The following is an 18910-nucleotide window of genomic DNA, read 5'->3' as shown; positions in this document are numbered from 1 at the left end:
TTAGCATGCAAGTTGTTGTTAGCTTTACCGTGATGGCAAAAAAGCTCTGAAAGTTGTGCTCTGAAAGAGTGCTTATAAATGCATTGCAGTAAATAATAAGGATGTTAGGAAAGTTCAGAACAACTTTGAACCATTGTAAACAGTAAAATGAGTGAATTATGTTTTTCATGTTTTAAAGAATCACAGGGTCTTTAATCGTTTTTTAATCCACACGAGTCATGATGTGATTTATTTATTTATTTTCACAGGGTCTTTAATCGTTTTTTAATCCACACGAGTCATGATGTTCATTATTTTTTCTTAAGTAGAAGATTAAGTAGAAGATTCTGAAATTTTGGTGAAGCTCAAAACTCAGTACAAACTTCTGTGAATAGAATGCTTTTTATTGGCATCTTCTCCATGAGTTATTCTTTAAGTGAAATAGTGGTAAGTGTTTCCTTGGTGGTGTTCTTACCAGGAGATTGATGGTGGAGGAGAGCCAAAAACACTGCAGTTCAGAACAATGTTACCCCCCTGTACCACAGCGTACTCCTGGAGGTCTGCAGTCAAGATCAAGGGAGCCATATCTGAAATAGAAGAAAACATACAGACTAAGTTGAGACGATACAGATGTACTAGCAAGCTGTCATAGAATGAAAGAAAGATTTGTGAATAAAACACAATGTATAGGAGGTGATAGCAGATCACAGATGGATTGACAATACTTTGAGCTCAACTTTCTTTTTCTCTTTGAATAAATACTTCTTTTTATTAATTAAAATCACTACTCGTTTTAGGGATTTCATAAAATAAACTAGCCCAGTACAGCATGATTAAATTCTCAAAGATGCAGCATGAAAAACCTTTTTACCTTCATAGCAGATGCTATTGAAGGAGACTCTGGTATTATAACTAATACATCTTCCAATTATTTTAAACAGAAAAATATGTTTTGATGCATAGGTGATTTCAAGCATATTTTGAACAAAATGATTCATAACATTATGGACATTTGCTGGATATTTGGATATGGGCAGAATGTTTGCCTTAATGCCAGAAAATGTTGTATTAAAATTACTTCCTTTATAAATAATAATGAGTAAGTCAAGCAATATGTAAAAAGAATGTAATTTCACTCACTCATGACCATGATGTTGACATTGGCAAGCAGAATGCCATGTCTGTTGGAGGCTTCACACTGATAAACAGCGCTGTCTTCGGGACGGGCATTATGTAGAACCACTCTGTCTTCAAAAATGCGCTGCTTCTGCCCTGGGTCGTCTGAAAGCATTTCATATAATATAATACTTACATGCATTATGGTGCCCATACAAAATGAAGAAAAGAGATGCCATACATATATATTTTTTTTCTTATTGTGTGAAAGAAACAGAATATAAATATGTAGAGTGAGAGCAAAGACATCTTCCATATAAGATGTATTCAGGAACAGTAACCACACATTATCTTGATGGAGTAATTGATACACTTGTAAGTAGAGATAGTCATATTTTTCAATATAAATTATTGCATGTAAGGATTACCAGCAAAAACAAACCATCAGGTGTCATTTAATTCATTAAGACATCTTTATTCATACACTTCAACTGCCTACTACTGCCTTGTAAGGAAAGGTTATTATGAGGATCTTTCATGAGGTATAAAAAGTATTCTAGGTAATGAGTATTGTGTTTTAAGTAGTCATTTGAAAGTATTAAAATTGTGACTTCCATTCAGTTAAACTCTCTTTAAAACATCTTCAAAATAATTCGTCCCAATAGTCAGGCTTCTCAGGCACTTTGAAAAACACACTTCTGAAGTTCTTTGCCAACTTCAATTTGTCTTCAGAGCCTCACAGCTCAGTCCATCTGCCCACCGGCAACACAGGCTTCAAACCACAGCTACAATTACTCTCCCTCACCTCGGAAAATCTCTCCATTCTTCCTCCATGTGATGTCTGGCACTGGTTTCCCACTGACCGCGCACCTGATCTGGACATCTGAGCCAATCACAGAGAGCTGGCTCTGAGGCGGCTCGCTCAGCCACTGCGGAGGCTCTGGGAGAGAGGAGAGAGAAAAGTAGGGAGTCAACAGGCAGTTCAGACCAGACTGGATGGCACTTGTTATTGAAAAAGCTACAGGAGTGGTGCAAAGGGTCATGTAGTCTCAGTACAAAACAAGTACATGAAATCAGTGAGTTCAAATTTGTTAACCTTACATGCATGGATACATGTTTTTTGTGTGTACAGTAGTAAAAGCAGTATTGTTTGCCTTCTTCTTATTGTGTGATGTATATAGTTGCAGTTGTTCAGCATTGTTGCCCAACTTTCCAATGGGACAAGTACATTTGATTTGAACTGAAGTAGAAAACAATTGGTCAATACATTATGTAACTTTTCCAGTTTAAGGGTTACTTTGTTTAGAAATAATATTTGACAGTATGGAATTAAAGTAGTCTATTGTGCATATATTCAATAACAGGTGTTTTTATTGTTCAAAAACATGCATGCATACTGTGAGTGGGGGGCAACTCTCCACAGATCTCACTTGTGATGGCATTACCTAACTCTTGTCAATGTGAAATTTAAATTAGATACAATTTTGTGGAAAAGTGAAAACTCCGGGCAAAGCATTAACATAAAGTTACATAGTATAAAGTAGTAGTGGGATTCATAATAGAAACTGCAGTAACAGTAGCAGTAGGAGTGGATTTTAGAATCTAACAGAATGTATTGCATTAACTAGTGATGAGTGTGAGTACTAAGTAGATTACATTATTAGTACTCTATTTGTGTCTAAATAAAACTTTAAAATACGTGTATAAACTCACCCTCCACTATGACGTCAAAGTAGTGCACCTCATCGCCTTCTGAGTTGTTAGCCTTGCACATGTATTTGCCCTCCATGCCTTCGTTCACACTGGCCACTGTCAGTAGTCTCCCAAAATTCTCATATTTGGTCCCTTCAGGAAGGTTGTCCCCCATCTTAATCCATTCGACTGTCGGAGGGGGGCTGCGATGACAAAATGTATAGGGATTAATATAGGTAATACACTGTAAACATGCACATAATATTCCCAGTTATTATACTGCTCTAATACACTCGTTTTTATTAAGACGGACTAAGACACAGTAATAATTATTTTAAAGCTTAAAGAGGCACTCTTTGCTACCTCCATGTCATCGTGGAGCTGTCATTGTTTGCCAGATAATATATTCCACAGTATGGCATTTTGTGTATATTTCTTGTATTTATTTAATTACATGTGCTTTATGTCTCAAAACACCTTGTAAAAGCATGTATTCATAGAGTGAGGTGCTTCACCTCCCCTCAGATCTGATATGAAACTTGGCCAAGATTGCCACCCTTTTGTCTCGATGGAGAGATACTTTTAAAGGGATACTGCGGAATATTGTAGGTAAAGCAATAACATCTCCATATTCAAAAGTAGGTCCTCTCTAGAGAAGTTACATAGTGCATATTTAAATTATTTATATTGATAGACCTATTATTTATTGCTTTGCAAATTTTGTCTAATTATTATAACATTAAGAGTGATTTTGATCATATAGTGCATTTGAATATACTGTATATGTTCTTACAATCCTCCGGGCAGACACTCCAGTTTCAGCTCCTTCCCCTTCAGCAGCACTACCTCTGTCTGAACACCAGAGGGCAGCAGGATTCTGGGTTTGGAGAGTGCGGGGGCAGCGTCTGCTTGGGACACAGTTGTCACATGTGAGTAGAGAGTAATCAGATTGTCATGCAGCTTGTTAACAAAGGGAATTGATTGTGTGAGATGTTGATGACATGTGTTAGCTTTGTAACCACTCAGAACGCTCTCTGCTATCAGAATAGGCCTCTCATCATAACACATGCTTAGGGGTCCAACTGTGGTATTGCTCTAATTTTATCTATAAATAAAGATAGTGATGGTGTCAGAATACTGTTCTGTCGTACAAATTACTATCATTACTGATTGTCTTCATTTAATGTAATTTTAGTAGCAGACTATTTCTCTCATGTGCTCAGACTATGTGGTGTTTGCCTGGGATCCAGAATACACACTTCTCCAAAACTTTGTGAAAAATGTGAAAAAATACAGCAAGATATCATTCTAGACTGTTCAGGCAAGGGAGTTATAGTGTAGTAATATTGGAAACACTGCATTAAAAACATAGAAACACTTATAATAATATAAATATAATCAAAATGGATTTTAAAAAGCACATGAAACTTGTTAAACTTATGTCAAGATTTTTTTTAAAGGTCCTATATTATGTAAAATGGACTCTAATTCTAAAATAGATTCTTGGCTTTAAGCCAAGTTATAATGCTGTTACCTCCTCAAAAACATATCTGGAGTTGTGTTTTGTTTCATTCACAGATGTTTGAGTACCCTTCCATTTTTATACTGTTTGTCTCCAAAGCTCAAAAGGCTCTGTTTCATCCTTGTGATGTCATGAAGAGGTAGTTTTCAAGTTCAATTTAGCCACATTTAATATTTAGTTTAGTACAGATTGTCAATTCCTGAAATTATTCTAATGATTCTAGTGAAGGTGTATGGAGCTTAAAAACACAGTGGAGCACTTCCTGTACTATCAGATGACATTACAAGGTGGAACAAAGTGTTTTTAGAGCCGAAATATTCAGGTTTATTTGTTAAACATGCGTGAATGAAACAAAACACAACTCCAGATATGTTTGTGATGAGGAAACATTATACCATAGATCAGATGGACACTTTAAGTGCTGAGGGTCAGTATCGAAACCAAAAAATGAATCGGAATACATTAGAAGCTGTAGACCGTACACCGACCAGTCAGGGAAGAGCTGTGAAGCCATGACATCAAACTCAAGCACGTGTCTGGGTCCCTTTTTGTGGTACAGCACAACAGTAAACAAAGCGGTTGAGATTGATGTAGATGAAGGGATTTGACGCATTACATACATCATGACCAAACAGCAGCGATTGGTAAAATAAAAAAAGTACCCGCCTACCGTCAAGTGAACAAATCCTAATGCTGTGAGGTCAGACAGTTTCCACGAAGTGAAACTGGCTGATGAATCAGGTTAAGTCGCTTATGCCAAACTATTCAAAACATTTGATTTGCATATTAACCACACTGCTTTGATGCCATGTTTATGACTTACAAGTGTCAACAAGAAAATAATCACATTTAAACTTACCACTTCGTACCAGCACAGTCATGGGGCTCTTCTGGATAATGGTTCTGATCTTGTTGAAGGCAGCCACACAGGTGTAGTCAGTCCTAGTGTCATTTTGTATGGTGTGCGAAAAGTACAGGTTACCATCAATCCCCATGGAAACCCGCTCGTCCTGTGGGATGTGCTGTAGATCTAAAAAAAAAAAAAAAAAAGTTATTTTAATTTACAACCAGATGGAATCACAGAGAGGACTTATAAAAATAAACGTGGCGTAATTGAGAGAGATCAAACAGAGAAGCTGAAAGACAGGTTGATTATATGGCATTTTAACTATGTAGTATTTCCTTGAAGCAGAAGGTTACACCCAAATACTAATTGTTCATTATTTAAAAAATGGTTATTTCTCAAATTAGTCAAATATTTTTGGTCTATTCATAGACTTGTAAAACATAGAACTAATTAAGTGATTTAAATTTAAATGTTTCAGCAAGGTGCGTATAACTTCTGTGGCTTTTACCGATATCTTTGGCTTCATTTTTTACTTTGTTAATAATACGTTGCTGAGGAATGTCTCAGTAATTGAGAAGGATGAGCCATTAGCAGCAAAACATTTAGCACAGAGATGATGTAATTGTTTAGGCCATACAGTAAATCATGGCCATCTTAGGAACTTGGGGACGCTATTGGTTGTTCCGCTATTATGACTCTAACTATTGTTTATTTAAAGGGACGCAGAATGGAAACTCTCTTGTCTACTCTCTGGTGAACATTTACAAAAGACGTTAGAAATAAACTTCAATTGGTCCACTGAGAATGAAAATACACAAATCAGGATTAACATGTTTGATGATGTTGAAGAAGGGAATGCATGTATAGATTTGAGTGACAAGGGCCAAATAGTGCCGACTAAACAATTAGGTCATAGCATCTCCAAAACCAAATCTTTTAGGGGATGTTTCCAGTTGGAAGTTATCACTATCTAACAAAACTATAATTGAAATCTTCTCCCACACACTATAGCTACTGCAGCTCAAAGTGCCAAAAATATATAATTCTGGTTGTAATAGAAAGATATAAACGCATGTATGGAACTGCATATTTGACAGACGGCCGTGTTATGCTACTATGCAATCTCTCTGTCATTCAGAGGCATTCTTTAGGCCAGTGATTCCCCCTTTTTTTCTTTTTTTTTTACATTGGTGCGCTATCTCACTGTCTGAGTACTCCATAAACTGTGCATTGGTGATTTCTTAGTAATTATAGATCTGACAACTAGTATACTGCCAATTATAATTATTACATTCTCTTCTTTTGATTATATTTATGCCATACAGAGTCGGTATTAGGGATGTAAAATGTATTTCTTTCAACATTTTCAATTGGACAAGAAAATCCAGATGACTACTTTTTGAAACCATTTTGTGACTATGTTTTGCAGTAGTAAAAATAGTCTTACTAATTGACATCCAGTGGATTTGCCGTGGGACCACACTGGCTGGAGGGTTACATTTCAGGACAAGTGGGTCTCCTTCTTTTACCTCAATTGGATCAAGCATCTCCTTTGGAAATTTGGGGACACCTAAAGCAAAACAAAGCCAAACTTCATTATTGTAAATTCTTATCAGATCATACTGAGATTGAAATAGTCATTGCTTACTTAAGGCTATCAGTTGAATCTCCTCAGTCATTGCCGTGCCCAGTTTATTGGAGGCATAACATCGGTATTTTCCATGATGTTGAGTGAGCTGTTTGTTTTGAACCACAAATGTCCCTTTTGTGGGGTCAATAACCTCTGGAGGGGTGAAGTCAACACCATCTTTTGTCCACCTGAATCTGTCAATTAAAAAAACATATTATAAATCAGAATTATAATTACTTGGACTGAGTTGTAGTGAATAAGACACTTACTGTGGCTGAGGGTTTCCTGTGGCTTCACAGCTGATAGTAACACTGCTGTCATAAGGAAGTGCAATAATAGGACCTGATGTTTGTGTAATTATTGTTGGAAGCTGCTCAACTGCAATAAAAAATAAACCAAACAGAAACTGGTCAGATTAGAACTATACAAATACTAGTTAATGAAAATTACTTAATGATTTAGTCATTTCTAATCGTTAATGATGCTTGGGTCTTTTACAGCCAATATGTCTGTAAAAGTGTGTGGTTTGGAGCAAACATGAAACTTTAGTGGAAGACTTTATTTAAATGGCATGTACAGTATTGCTTATGTTCAGGAATAAAAAAAAAAAATGAAATATGCAATGTGCACTATATAACTTTTCTGGTTGAGAGTCCCCACTTGCTTGTCTCTATATGTTATATATCTTTGTCTTTGTCTATTATATTTTACTGTATTGCAATAAGCTTGATACAGATAACAAGCAGAACACAACCATAACAAGTTACTGGTTAGATCTGTGGAGACTGGAGAGCCAACCTCACTGACAGTAAGAAAGCTTGTTTTTCAGGGTATTTTAGCAATATAAATACAGAAAAAGGATAGACAGTTTTAAGACACATTCCAGGCACAGCAATAAAATCTCAAAGGAGACAAGCAGGTGTGGCGAATCCCTGAAAACAAAAATCATGATCAAGCACTACTAGATAAAAAAAAAAAAAGATTACTTATTTTGTCATATCATCCCACCCTGATATGAAGATACTTACATTAGTTGGTAATTAAAACTGTGATCATATGTGGAAACAATTATCAGATATTCCAGCCCTACTTAAACTAAGGTTAAAGCTCCATTGTCAGTCATTTAGAGAATGGATGTATCTCTTACCTACTAGGGGGATTTGGAGACTTGTGGCCCAGGAGGTGCTGGCCAGCAGCAGGAGGAGCTGCAGACCCCCGGCCCACCTCATCCCCCTCCAGACGGTCAGAAGACACCAGAACTCTGAACTGTGAGGCCACTGGGATCAGCTACTGTCACTGGGAAACTCTAAGGCACCTGCAATCTAGGGAAAAAAAAAAAAACTTACTGAATTACTGACTGAATTACTTACTGAAGTACTCAATTAATGTTTAATAAAGGTGCACTGGAGGAGGATCCATCACCTGCCATGGAGATGTTATTGCTTTGCTTGGAATGGTCCACAGTATGGCATTGATCTTATCTGTTTAAGTGTTTTCATTGCTTTGAAAACATGCACTGTGAGTGGGGTCACCTCAGCACAGCTTTTACCAGTAATTTGGCCTAGTTGCATCACCTACTTCTCTTCATAGAGACAGATAAGGTCAATGCTACAGTATATTGTGGAATATTCCAGTCAAAGCCATGATGTCTCTACAGCGACAAGCTGTTGGCAGAAATTCCACCAGAAAAGTTACACAGTGCACCTTTGATTGTGTGTGTGCAAGTAGACCTCAAGAGATTAGAAAGGGCAGACCTGCCATATTTACATCGCGACATGTTTGCAAATAATGTCGTCAGCTTTTCCAGTGCACCAGGTTACAGTACTACAACATCATGCTTAAACATTTCGTGCAAACGACAAAGCACAGTTTTCCCTCCTTGTTTTTTTTTTTTTGTGGTCATTACTTGGTCATTACTGTGATACTACTAAGTGTTTTAATGTAGTATAGTCTGCCACTCTAGCACTACTGTGTTTCTTTGTCAGCAACACCGATAAGGACACTTCACACATTATTTCACTCTTCAAGATGTCACTATTTCATGCAGCCACAATATGCACGCTTGATCTAAAAATGAATTTCTGCTCATACAAACAGAATAAAATACTAAAGTCAGTGTACCAAGCCCATTCAGCAGAAATGTATGGTAAGACTTAGACCTAGACAAATTTTACTGATCCACAAGGGAAATTATTTGGACACAGTAGCTCAAACATCACAAGATATTATAAGAGAAAATATATAAATGGTAATAATAAATTCAAAATAAGGAGCAAAAATAAGGGCATAAGAAACAGTACAAAGATGAAATATTGTTTGAGGCATTTCACTGGTTATCCCAAAAAAGCAAAACTATAAAAGAATACATATCAACATTTTCAGATAATAAGAAACACACATTTTTCTATTAGTACGAAGTGAAGTGAATGAGTAGAGTGATTATGGTTTTAGCATATTTTGACTGGTTTGTTGACTTTCAAAAGACCCCCCCAAAAATGTTTCACTTAATTGATGCAAATCCTCAATCACTGAGTAAAGCAGAGTCTATTGTCTTTTCCTGTCTGATGTCGTAGCCCAACACAGCAGAGCACTTGTCTACAGATTACCCTTTGAACTCTCCATTCTGGCTGGTGGCTTCATATGGCATGCTTACAGTAGAAACGACTGGCACAAAAGCTAAGCTGCTGTCTGCAACCTCCGCTAGATCCAAGATGGCAGACTATAAATTGGTCTGAGCCTGTCAGTATTTCACGGCTTTAGTTCTCTCAGTGCAGAGGCCCGTGGTGGTGCCAAATGGTTTCATCCTCCTGCTAATCCTACTATCAAGAGAATGAAGCTAGCAGTCACATGCATCACTGTACTAAAACGATGTCAAACAATGACATATAGAAATGGGCTGGGTTCTTCAGGACATAGGAATGTATGCATTGGCCATTTTCAAAGGGTAAATTACATGTGGTGATTGTTCAGACTGCATAGGATTAGGCTGCTTAAATGTACAATCAATTATTAGACAAATTGAAAAATTACTAAGAATTCTTTGGAACAAAACTGCACTGTCAGATTATGTTTTCCGGTGGATTAAAAGGACAAAAGTAGCAAGAGATGTTCCGTATGCATTTTTACAGAGTGGTCAAGCAGGATCTCCACTGTTACTGTGGCATCATCAAGAGCATGTTTTAACACAGTGGACTCACACAAGCTCCCACATGCAGCTCTAATTTATGGGCCACCTACGGTCACTCTGAGCAGGCAAGAGACATACTTACATAAGAAGCATAAGCTAGAGTGAGCATATAAAAATACATCTGTCAGTGACAAAGTCTGCAAAAGATCTAAACAAATTGTGCAGACGGGTCATTTGTTTGTGCCAACGAAAACACTAGGCTTACACACTAGGTCTGAGACAGGGGCCAAGGGAAGAAAAAAAAGTTCCACATTTTATAACCAAACAGTGACAAAATGAACGCTTTCAATTGGAAAATTGTAATCAGAAACTTTCAAAAGGGCCATTCTGCTTGCAAACTGCTCCGCATATTAGTTTGTTTTGCCATGTTTTGGTACAAATTGCTTTCCACAAAAACATAGTCAAGGCTTCTTTCTGTGTCTCGGAAAATGGACGTTTCCAAACAGTGACAACACAACACTGTCTTTTATAACAGCCTGTTTAGCAATTAAGATTAAGTTTGTGTCATAATTTTTCTTGTTTCAAGCAACATGATTGGTCAGAGAAGTGCTATGAACAAACATTCTTCTTCCTGTTAAACGCAATATTTTGAAAACTTTTTCCATTCAAAAGATACAATATTTTGTTTGTTAATCACTATTTCTCATCATTCTAAAACCCATATATATCTTTATGTAAATGTATCAAAACTATTCCAATCCAGATTAAATCAACCCATTATCAAACCCCTATTCCTTTTTTTTGCAGTGTACTAGGGTCCCTTTAACTTTCCAAATGAGCTGGAAAGTCCATGGTGTTTTGGAGGTGACAGGTGAGCACCCTAAAGCCCCTCTTTGACATGATATGAGTGACCTTTGTGAGGATTTGACTTGATCCTTCTGCACCTGAGCCACTTCATAGGCAACTTTCATTCATGCGGCAAACAGGTGGCACACACCCTAAGACCTTTTAGCTGTGTTGTACTGCTCCTCCTTTACTCCGAGCATGTGCAGATTTGCAAACTTGCCACTCCAAAGTCAACCGCATGCACGCTCCGAAGGGGAATTTCTGCGTGCGTACAGTGGGGTGGAGTTACTATGTAAACATAAAACAAAGCATGTACATCTGAAGACCAGGATCTGTTACCTGCACACATGGCGGACCGTAGCCACAAATCTGTAAGGGATTGTGTTTCTAAAGCCTGTAGTTTGCCCGGGCACAAGTGTGACAACAACATGACTAATCCGACACCCCTGCCCCCCTTCCCAAAAGAAAACTTCAGGACAGGCCTATAATTGACACCGAAGCACACCTATAAACAGCACACGCCAGACTGGAAAGCACACAGTCTAAGTACAGTCATTCAGAGGTGATAAACAGTTTCCTATGTTCTACTACACACCTAAACAACGCTATATACACTGTCCTAAGTGTGGGTAAATTAATATCACAGTGTTCTGGAGCCAGAGTACTACTACTACTACTACTACTACTACTACTACTACGACTTCTGTGACTTCTGCTATGACTTCTACTACTATAATAATCTATAACATTTGTGTAGTGCTTTTCAAGATACACAAAGATGCTTTAGAGAAGGAGACCAACTAAGATTAAGATTATAATTTTATCACAGTTAATTTACAATTAGTTTACTTTACTTTACATTGTCTAAGGTAACTGAAGTCATCTGTTTCTTCACACTTCATTACAAATAGTCACCTGTCACTCATATAGAGTATAGCTGAGGCTGATCAAAAGGAGGAAAAGGTGAAGTTAAGTGTAGTTTTCAGCACAGAGAACTGCATTCAAGAGAAAACTTGTGAATGATGATATGGAAAATGTAACAAAACCGCATATTTTTTGCACCACATTACTCAGCCTTACTTTGCACTGCCATTAAACAACTCTAAACTTAACTCACTCTTTTATGTTTCTGCTACATCCCTGTACAAGTTGGTGTAAAAAGTCCACAGAGTCTTTAAAAGTCCACAGAAATAGTCCAGAACGATCCCAATCCCAGCAGCAGTAGCACTACCTCTGACATGTCCCTCCCTGTCCAACTCAGTTCGTCTCCGCTCCTGTCCCAGGGCAGGGGCACGCCCCCCAGCCCGCCCCTCCACTCAAGTAGCTAAAGGAGCGGTAAGTGACTGCACTGAAGTGACATATGTGACCAAAGCCTCTCACTGGGCAAGCTAAGCCCTCTCTGACAATGAGTGGGACAAAGCCTGCACTGTGGGGTTACTCGGTATGTATTAAGGACATTAGAAGAGGAAGTATACACGAGACACTATGCCACCTTATCTCTCTCTTTCTGTGGCATCTTTCTACTACCCTTGCATGCCCACTTATACTACACCCGCTCACATGTTAAATGCAATGTGCAGTAGCTCCATTGAACACAGAGGGGAGGCATCTTCAGCTACAGGACCAGGGCTTTTGTGGAAGTGCACTATTAGCTGTGTGCTTCGGGGTAATAATAAATGGAGGCAAGGGACAACATGCCTGAAATAGACTGCTGTGGATGGTTTTCTACTACTTCACTTCACCTTCATGCTACAATCAAGGTCAAAATGTCTATAAGACTCTTAAGACATAGTTTTTTTTTAGTATAGGACAACCATTTGAAACAAATTATAAAAAAGCAGTACAACTACAAGATAAATAAATATGCTGTTCCTCCATCTTCATGTTTCATTCAAGATTAAAAGTTATACCCCTCATGTGGTGTCTCTTCACTTGACTCATTAGCCATAATACAGGTCTTTAGGTGTTTAATAGGAGTCACTATTCTTATATAAGATGTATAATAAAAATCTATATTAAATTTATTAGTAGTTAGTTTGCTATTTGAAAGTGAAATGCATACTTTTTTTTTTTTTTTACTTCTAAAAGACAAATAAATAACCTTTAAATAAGCTGCACATGGGCCTGATGATAATTAATATACATACTGTATATCGTTCAATATATGACAGCCGCTGTTGATACATTATGATATTTTATTTATTTGTTGTAGGTCATGTCTTTTGAATGATACTGTATATTTAAAAAGGGGTGTAACTAGGGCTGGGCGAAATGGATCAAAAAATATATCTCGATATATTTTGCTATATCTCGATATACAATATATATCTCGATATATGTTCAAGAAAAAATAACTCCCTAAAACTGAAAACTGCAAAAACAAATCTGCCAAATTCCACAAGGTCCTTTTTTTTTTTTATTGAAGTGTAAGAGGTCAGCAGTTCATATAGGAACATTTAAGATTACAGAAAACCCTAATTACATAAATAATAATTTAACTGTAAAATAAAATAAATAAAACATATTTTCTTCTTTTCATTCATAAATAAAGCTCATCTTTGCATTAACTCTGTTATCCAGACCAGAACGAGAACCGTGAGCTCCTTTAGCAGAGGAAGTTCAGGATGTTCCTTATTATAACAGATCCATGTTCCTCACCAGCAGAAGGAGCTCTGAGGTTTCCCACAATCCACTGCAGATCAAACCCAACGTTTCCAAACACTATTGTACAAGTGACACTGCAACAGATTATTAATTAAAATCTTCTGTTTAAATACACTTTACATTGCTAAACTTTACAATATATAAAGCATACCGACTGTTGAGCCACATCAGCTCGTTTGAGATAATAATGTGTTTAATGCAGTTTTGCGCACGTGTGTTTACATTTTACAGAAACGAAACTTAAGCGCATGGCTCATTTGCATAAACAGCACTTCTCCTGCAGCTCAGCTCGTTTAGCTTCTTTTGGGCTAAAGGACGCGACTCAGTGGAATATGAGGATGTGCTGCTGATGGTTTTGTCTGTAAATGGTGGAAAAGGTTCGTGGTGCTTGAAGCTTTTCACTGGCACCAACTTTCGGCGTTCACGGCGACAGTGACGAGTGAAGGAGACACGAGCGAACAAAATCAGGGAGGCGGAGGCGACGAGAGAGAAGATAAACAAGCGAAGCGGCGAAATCAAAATTGAATATAAGCATTATATCGATATATACGATATGTCCGAATTCATATCGAGTTTAAAAACTATCTCGATATATTTAAAATATCGATATATCGCCCACCCCTAGGTGTAACAATACTTTCATGATAAGCATCTCACAGTATGATATTTATTGACATACTTTGTGGAGGTTAACAAAATTGTGACTATGCCACTTTTCTGTCATAATCCAAATTCAAATTGCTTTAACATTTGCTTAATAACAGTTATTCCATCATGTAGATCGGACTGAAACAGAGCAAAGGATCATGGTCTATGTAGTTTCCTCTCTTTTTTAGCTGCTGCTGCACCAAAACAATTAATCTATGCAAAGAAACTTTTCAATATATTGTGATAGTCCACACCACAAAATTATTGTGAGACTTTTGATGATACAGTATCACAATATTTTGGTCATTGTAACATCCCTAGATTTAAAAATAGTAGGCATTCTTGCATGGTGTAAATTAGTTTCAATATTATCATTTATCACAGTATATTTCTGTATCAGTATACACATGCGACCCACCCTTTAAGCACATTTCTTTCTGCATATACTCTTTTTTTTTTATTTTTTATACAGTCCAAGAAAACTTAGTAGCTCTTTTCAGGTCAAATTATAGTCTTCCTCCAATCCAAGGGGAAAAAATCTAAAGCAATATCAACAAAATGCAGCTAATTTGCACATTTCTTTAAGCTGAGAAAGTTTCATAGTTTCAGCAGACATAGAGGAAAGAGGTGTATGTCTCTGTTGATGTAACTGATGTCTCTCTTAGTTAAATGTGTGAATGAAATGCCTTATTGTTGCTAATTGGTCTCTTTTGCTTCAGTAGTTTTAGACCAACAGGGCTGGTGATATAAGATTTGGTTCTGGTTGTTTATTACTCGACATTACCTTTTATTGAGCTGTAACGGCCGTAGTGTAATGCAGTCTGTTTCTCTGGGTGGATTGTAAACAGTACATTTACAGTTCTACTGCTGTTGTACATCTCAACTTAAATTTACTTTGCTTAAATGTACTTTTTAGTTTGCTTTCACTGCTGGTAAAATTGCAGGCATCATCAGTTTTGGTTAGTGGCAGCTTCTAGTGTGAAAATTCTCAAGTCAGTGCAGTGTGAAGCTGTTAGACATTGCTGTAAATTTTTACAGACTAAGTACTTCAAATAAATGTCATCTTGATTACATGTTGAAGTATATATCGTGACATGTCCCTATAGATAGTGCAGGTTTTTGTACAACCAACATAGGAACAATCTGAAGTTGTTATATTATTAAAAGGCCTGAACCTTATTTTCAACCATATGAAAAATTCAGAATGAACCCTGTCCACTTCTCAGATTCTAAACAACTATATGGGAAAGTCAGATTATCCTGTGTTTCTTATACAGCATCCCCCATTTTTTTGTTTAATTGAATGGGAACAATGCACATTAATAAACATTTTTGTAAATGTGCCAGAATAAGCTAGTTTCCAGTTGTAGTGCCCAGGCTTTGTTGGTTCTAATTCAATAACATGGCTTTTAAAATGTATGTTAATATCAATGGCAAATTTCTTAACAAAATATATTGTAAGAAATTTTTTTTTTTTTACTGTAGGAGAAATAAGGTACAAGTACAGGGCCTTTCATACCTACCTCGCCTTCACTCACGGGCATTGTGTACATTAGTATTATGGTTATTACATTGTGTATTCTTTTGGATTAACTTCAAGATGATTGCTTTCTTCATTGTTTAATCCTACAATCTAATTATTACAACTTATGACACTTTGCTCCAGTCATTATATAGTCACAGTCAATATAAACCAGGCTATTTCAATCCATGTATTCAGTGGAAGCACAATTATCATCACTATGCATGGCCTATGTTTAGTCTAAACTCAAAGCATAGTTCACCCTGTACCTGACCTGCTGCCCAGACTGTCAGCAGCAGATAGATGTGAAGACAAGACAAAAGCTGTAGCATGAGCAAACATGCAAACTATGGTCTGTGTAAATACTATACAGCAGGTCATGTGACCAGCACTGAGACAAGCCTCTGTTTTCAGACGTTTAAGGACACACCATGTAAAACAGAAGATTAAGTAGACTCTGATATTCTCATTAGGACTGGGCCAATAAGTGAATTTGAATCAGAATAGAGACATGTGTAAACATGTTGGTTTTTTTTAAGTTATCTTTTTAGTTTTTGTGTGTGTGTGGTCTGGAGCAAAGTTTGGTGGAATAGAATATTTCAAAGTTTGACTTGTATATGATTCAGGAATTAAAATGATTACATTTTGGCAAACATATAATCCTCATAAACTACTTCACACAGCAGATTAGTCATGGGTTATATCCGAGCTTAGGTACTGAAGTATATGGTATTGACAGTATTACTTTGTAGTTGTTATTGTATTTGTTACAGCTAGATGTACAGAGTTATAGCTAAGGGGGTTTGTCATAGCTAGACAATGTTAGACAATTTGCTGAATAGTCCTCCCTACTTTTCAGCCACAATTTCAGTTGTCAACTGAAACCATTTGAGGGATTTTTTTTTAAAGAATCACACCTGTCAGTGCCATGAAAAACATGTCTATAGTATGTGTGAAGTGTCCGTACAACTTTTTATTGATACGTTTTTAAAGATATGTACATAATATGTATGTGGTTAGCTGTAGCTACTTGAGTAATCCTACCCTGAACATTACTGTTTCACCACTGGCTAAATACTTAAAATCCACTAATGACTCACAGGAGTTTCTGTTACATTAGCGTTAAATTACAGACAAAAAGCTGACAACAGGTATGTACAATGTCCTCTCTGTAGTCCAATCCCTTTATGACTAACCCAGATGCCCTTCCCCATGCCTTTGTCCTGAATAATGTGTAATAACAGTTTCCCCTGTGGTGTTCTTATAATTACAACTTACAGCTTTTTTTTTTAAGCCATAAGCTTCACCCACACACTGGTAATTAGAACATACCTTCCTAACAGACCTATGGGTACAGAAAGGGGCATCTTGTGACTGAGGTGAATACATGAACATACACGACACTGTGTAATTATTAGTATAATAAAAAGTGCACTGAACACTACATGAGCACACCTGACACTGAAAATGTGGCAACAGAAGTCAATCATATGTATAAACAATGAAAAAACAACCCACACACTTGACTCTGCAGTATAGGTTGTAGAAATGGTGGAATGGTGCTGAAATGCAGTACCTCAGACATACACAAAGACAGTAATGACAGGCAAGACAGCTGTAAATATCTGGAGGGCTGAGCAAGAGGAAGCTACATGGCAAACTTTACTACAGGGCAAATACTACAACTTTAAATACTGAAAGCAAATAACAGGTGGGTCAGTTTTATTTACAAGTGATGACAATACGGTTATACTCATGTCATTCACTTTGTTACTTTTATTTCTGAACACATATAATTAATATCTATATGATGATCCCCTTCCTGTGCCTGTATCATATCATAGTATGCCAAAGAATAAGGTTACAGGCATAAGGTCACAGAGGGTAGTGGCTAACAAGTAGGTTGCAGGTTCGACTCCCAGGCTGACCTGAGCCTCTCCGTGCAAAGTTTTATTTCATAAGTTCAGATGGGGCACTAGGGCTTATAACTTCAAAGGTGATTCAATAATAATAAGATAACAAGCATGTCATTACTTGTTGTGGATCAAATAAATTTGACATATTAAACCTATGCCTTAAAAATTCCAAAAGAGACGCCTTGGAGAGTGAATAATTGTACAACTTGTTTTACTTTAAAATAAATAAAATAAAAATTACCATAGTTACAGAAAGGTTTTTGACAGTTTTTGTTTCACACAGATAGACCTAGTAGTAACAGATATATTCACCATAAATTCAGGGCAGAACATTTTCACTTTGATGCAAATTCTACCTTAGAAATCAGACCTGTCCTCAACCTCAACTGTAACTTCGAGCAGTTCAGAACGTTGCTTTGTCACGTAAAACCCAACCTATTCAACAAAAGTTAATTCACAGAAACTACCATCTCAATTACTTATATGTTTACCAAAGCAAACAAATACAACTTTCCTATAATAGCTCAAGCCAATATCAGAACAAAACAGAAGCAATAAAGCATCAACTCCACTTACCTTAGAGTTTCCTTTTGTCATTAGCCACCATTGTAGTTCCTGTTTCTATCATCTACAACAAACTGATAATCCTGTGTATTGCCAGTTCACACTACATGAACATGTAGCTCTACACCTGACAGATCCTGACTTCAAACAACGTCAACATCAAACCTGCGCAGCCAGTCTTATGTAAAGGGGAAGGCACATCTCAGAATTATACAGTGCACATGCTCAACTGGTTTAAAAGCCAAGAAAGGAGTAGGGCTACACAGCTTCCAATGAAATTCCCTTTAAGAAAATCCATGTTGGCATTTTAACAAGTTACGCCACCTTATAGCACTGGCCCTTTCCAAAACACATGTCCCATTTGTGGAGGTGTGGCGCTCTCTTAAGGGCTCCTGAATGCGGTTTAAGTGTCTGCCTTTTCTGTCACCAAAGTGTTTTGTGGAATTACAAGACATGGTTGGCTGGCACTGTTAACTGTAGCTGGCCTAGCACACAAGCCACTGGCACACTATAATAACCTTGGATTCCACTAAACCAAAGCATAGCCAAAACAAGGACTACAGTGAGTTGCATAGATGGAAATATAAAATGGATTAAGATAATTTAGACACTCCTCAATATGATTCACAGCCAGAACCGTTAAATATGTGACATTTGCATTACAGTGTTGTATTTTCATTCTGTTGGTTAAAGTGGTTATACCTGATTTTTTTTTTTCAAAATTTGTCTTGCCTTATTACAGACACTATTGTCTAAGCAGGTCATGAGTATTAGCATGTTAGTTGAAAACTGCTCATAAACTAGTCACTGTGAAGAATTAGGATGCTCTGAATAAGG

At 37.0% G+C, this 18910-nt stretch overlaps 1 protein-coding gene across 4 annotated transcripts in view; it reads right to left on the bottom strand.

Moving 5' to 3' along the window:
* LOC110164560 (neural cell adhesion molecule L1-like protein) overlaps positions 1-18910 on the bottom strand; it is a 77818-nt gene that overhangs the window by 41294 nt on the left and 17614 nt on the right. For 2 of the 4 annotated variants that reach the window (XM_020929620.2, XM_055166327.1), the window contains exons 1-11: positions 18086-18205; positions 7934-8108; positions 7056-7164; positions 6805-6980; positions 6604-6726; positions 5169-5339; positions 3581-3695; positions 2809-2990; positions 1901-2035; positions 1120-1260; positions 455-566 (exon numbers count right to left, since the gene is read on the bottom strand). In XM_020929620.2, coding sequence (XP_020785279.2) covers positions 455-566; positions 1120-1260; positions 1901-2035; positions 2809-2990; positions 3581-3695; positions 5169-5339; positions 6604-6726; positions 6805-6980; positions 7056-7164; positions 7934-8015 — 1346 coding nt within the window. In that variant the 5' untranslated portion in view covers positions 8016-8108; positions 18086-18205. Of the gene's footprint in view, positions 1-454; positions 567-1119; positions 1261-1900; positions 2036-2808; positions 2991-3580; positions 3696-5168; positions 5340-6603; positions 6727-6804; positions 6981-7055; positions 7165-7933; positions 8109-18085; positions 18206-18910 lie in introns of those variants that run through there. The other 2 variants (XM_020929621.2, XM_055166325.1) reach the window with 2 other exon arrangements.

This window comes from Boleophthalmus pectinirostris, unplaced genomic scaffold, assembly GCF_026225935.1.
Source record: "Boleophthalmus pectinirostris isolate CB_2022bp ecotype Guang Dong unplaced genomic scaffold, ASM2622593v1 HiC_scaffold_8, whole genome shotgun sequence".
Taxonomy (NCBI): Eukaryota; Metazoa; Chordata; class Actinopteri; order Gobiiformes; family Gobiidae; genus Boleophthalmus; species Boleophthalmus pectinirostris.
The sequence above is the reverse complement of the archived record's forward strand: the minus strand, read 5'-3'. Positions and strand labels throughout refer to the sequence as shown.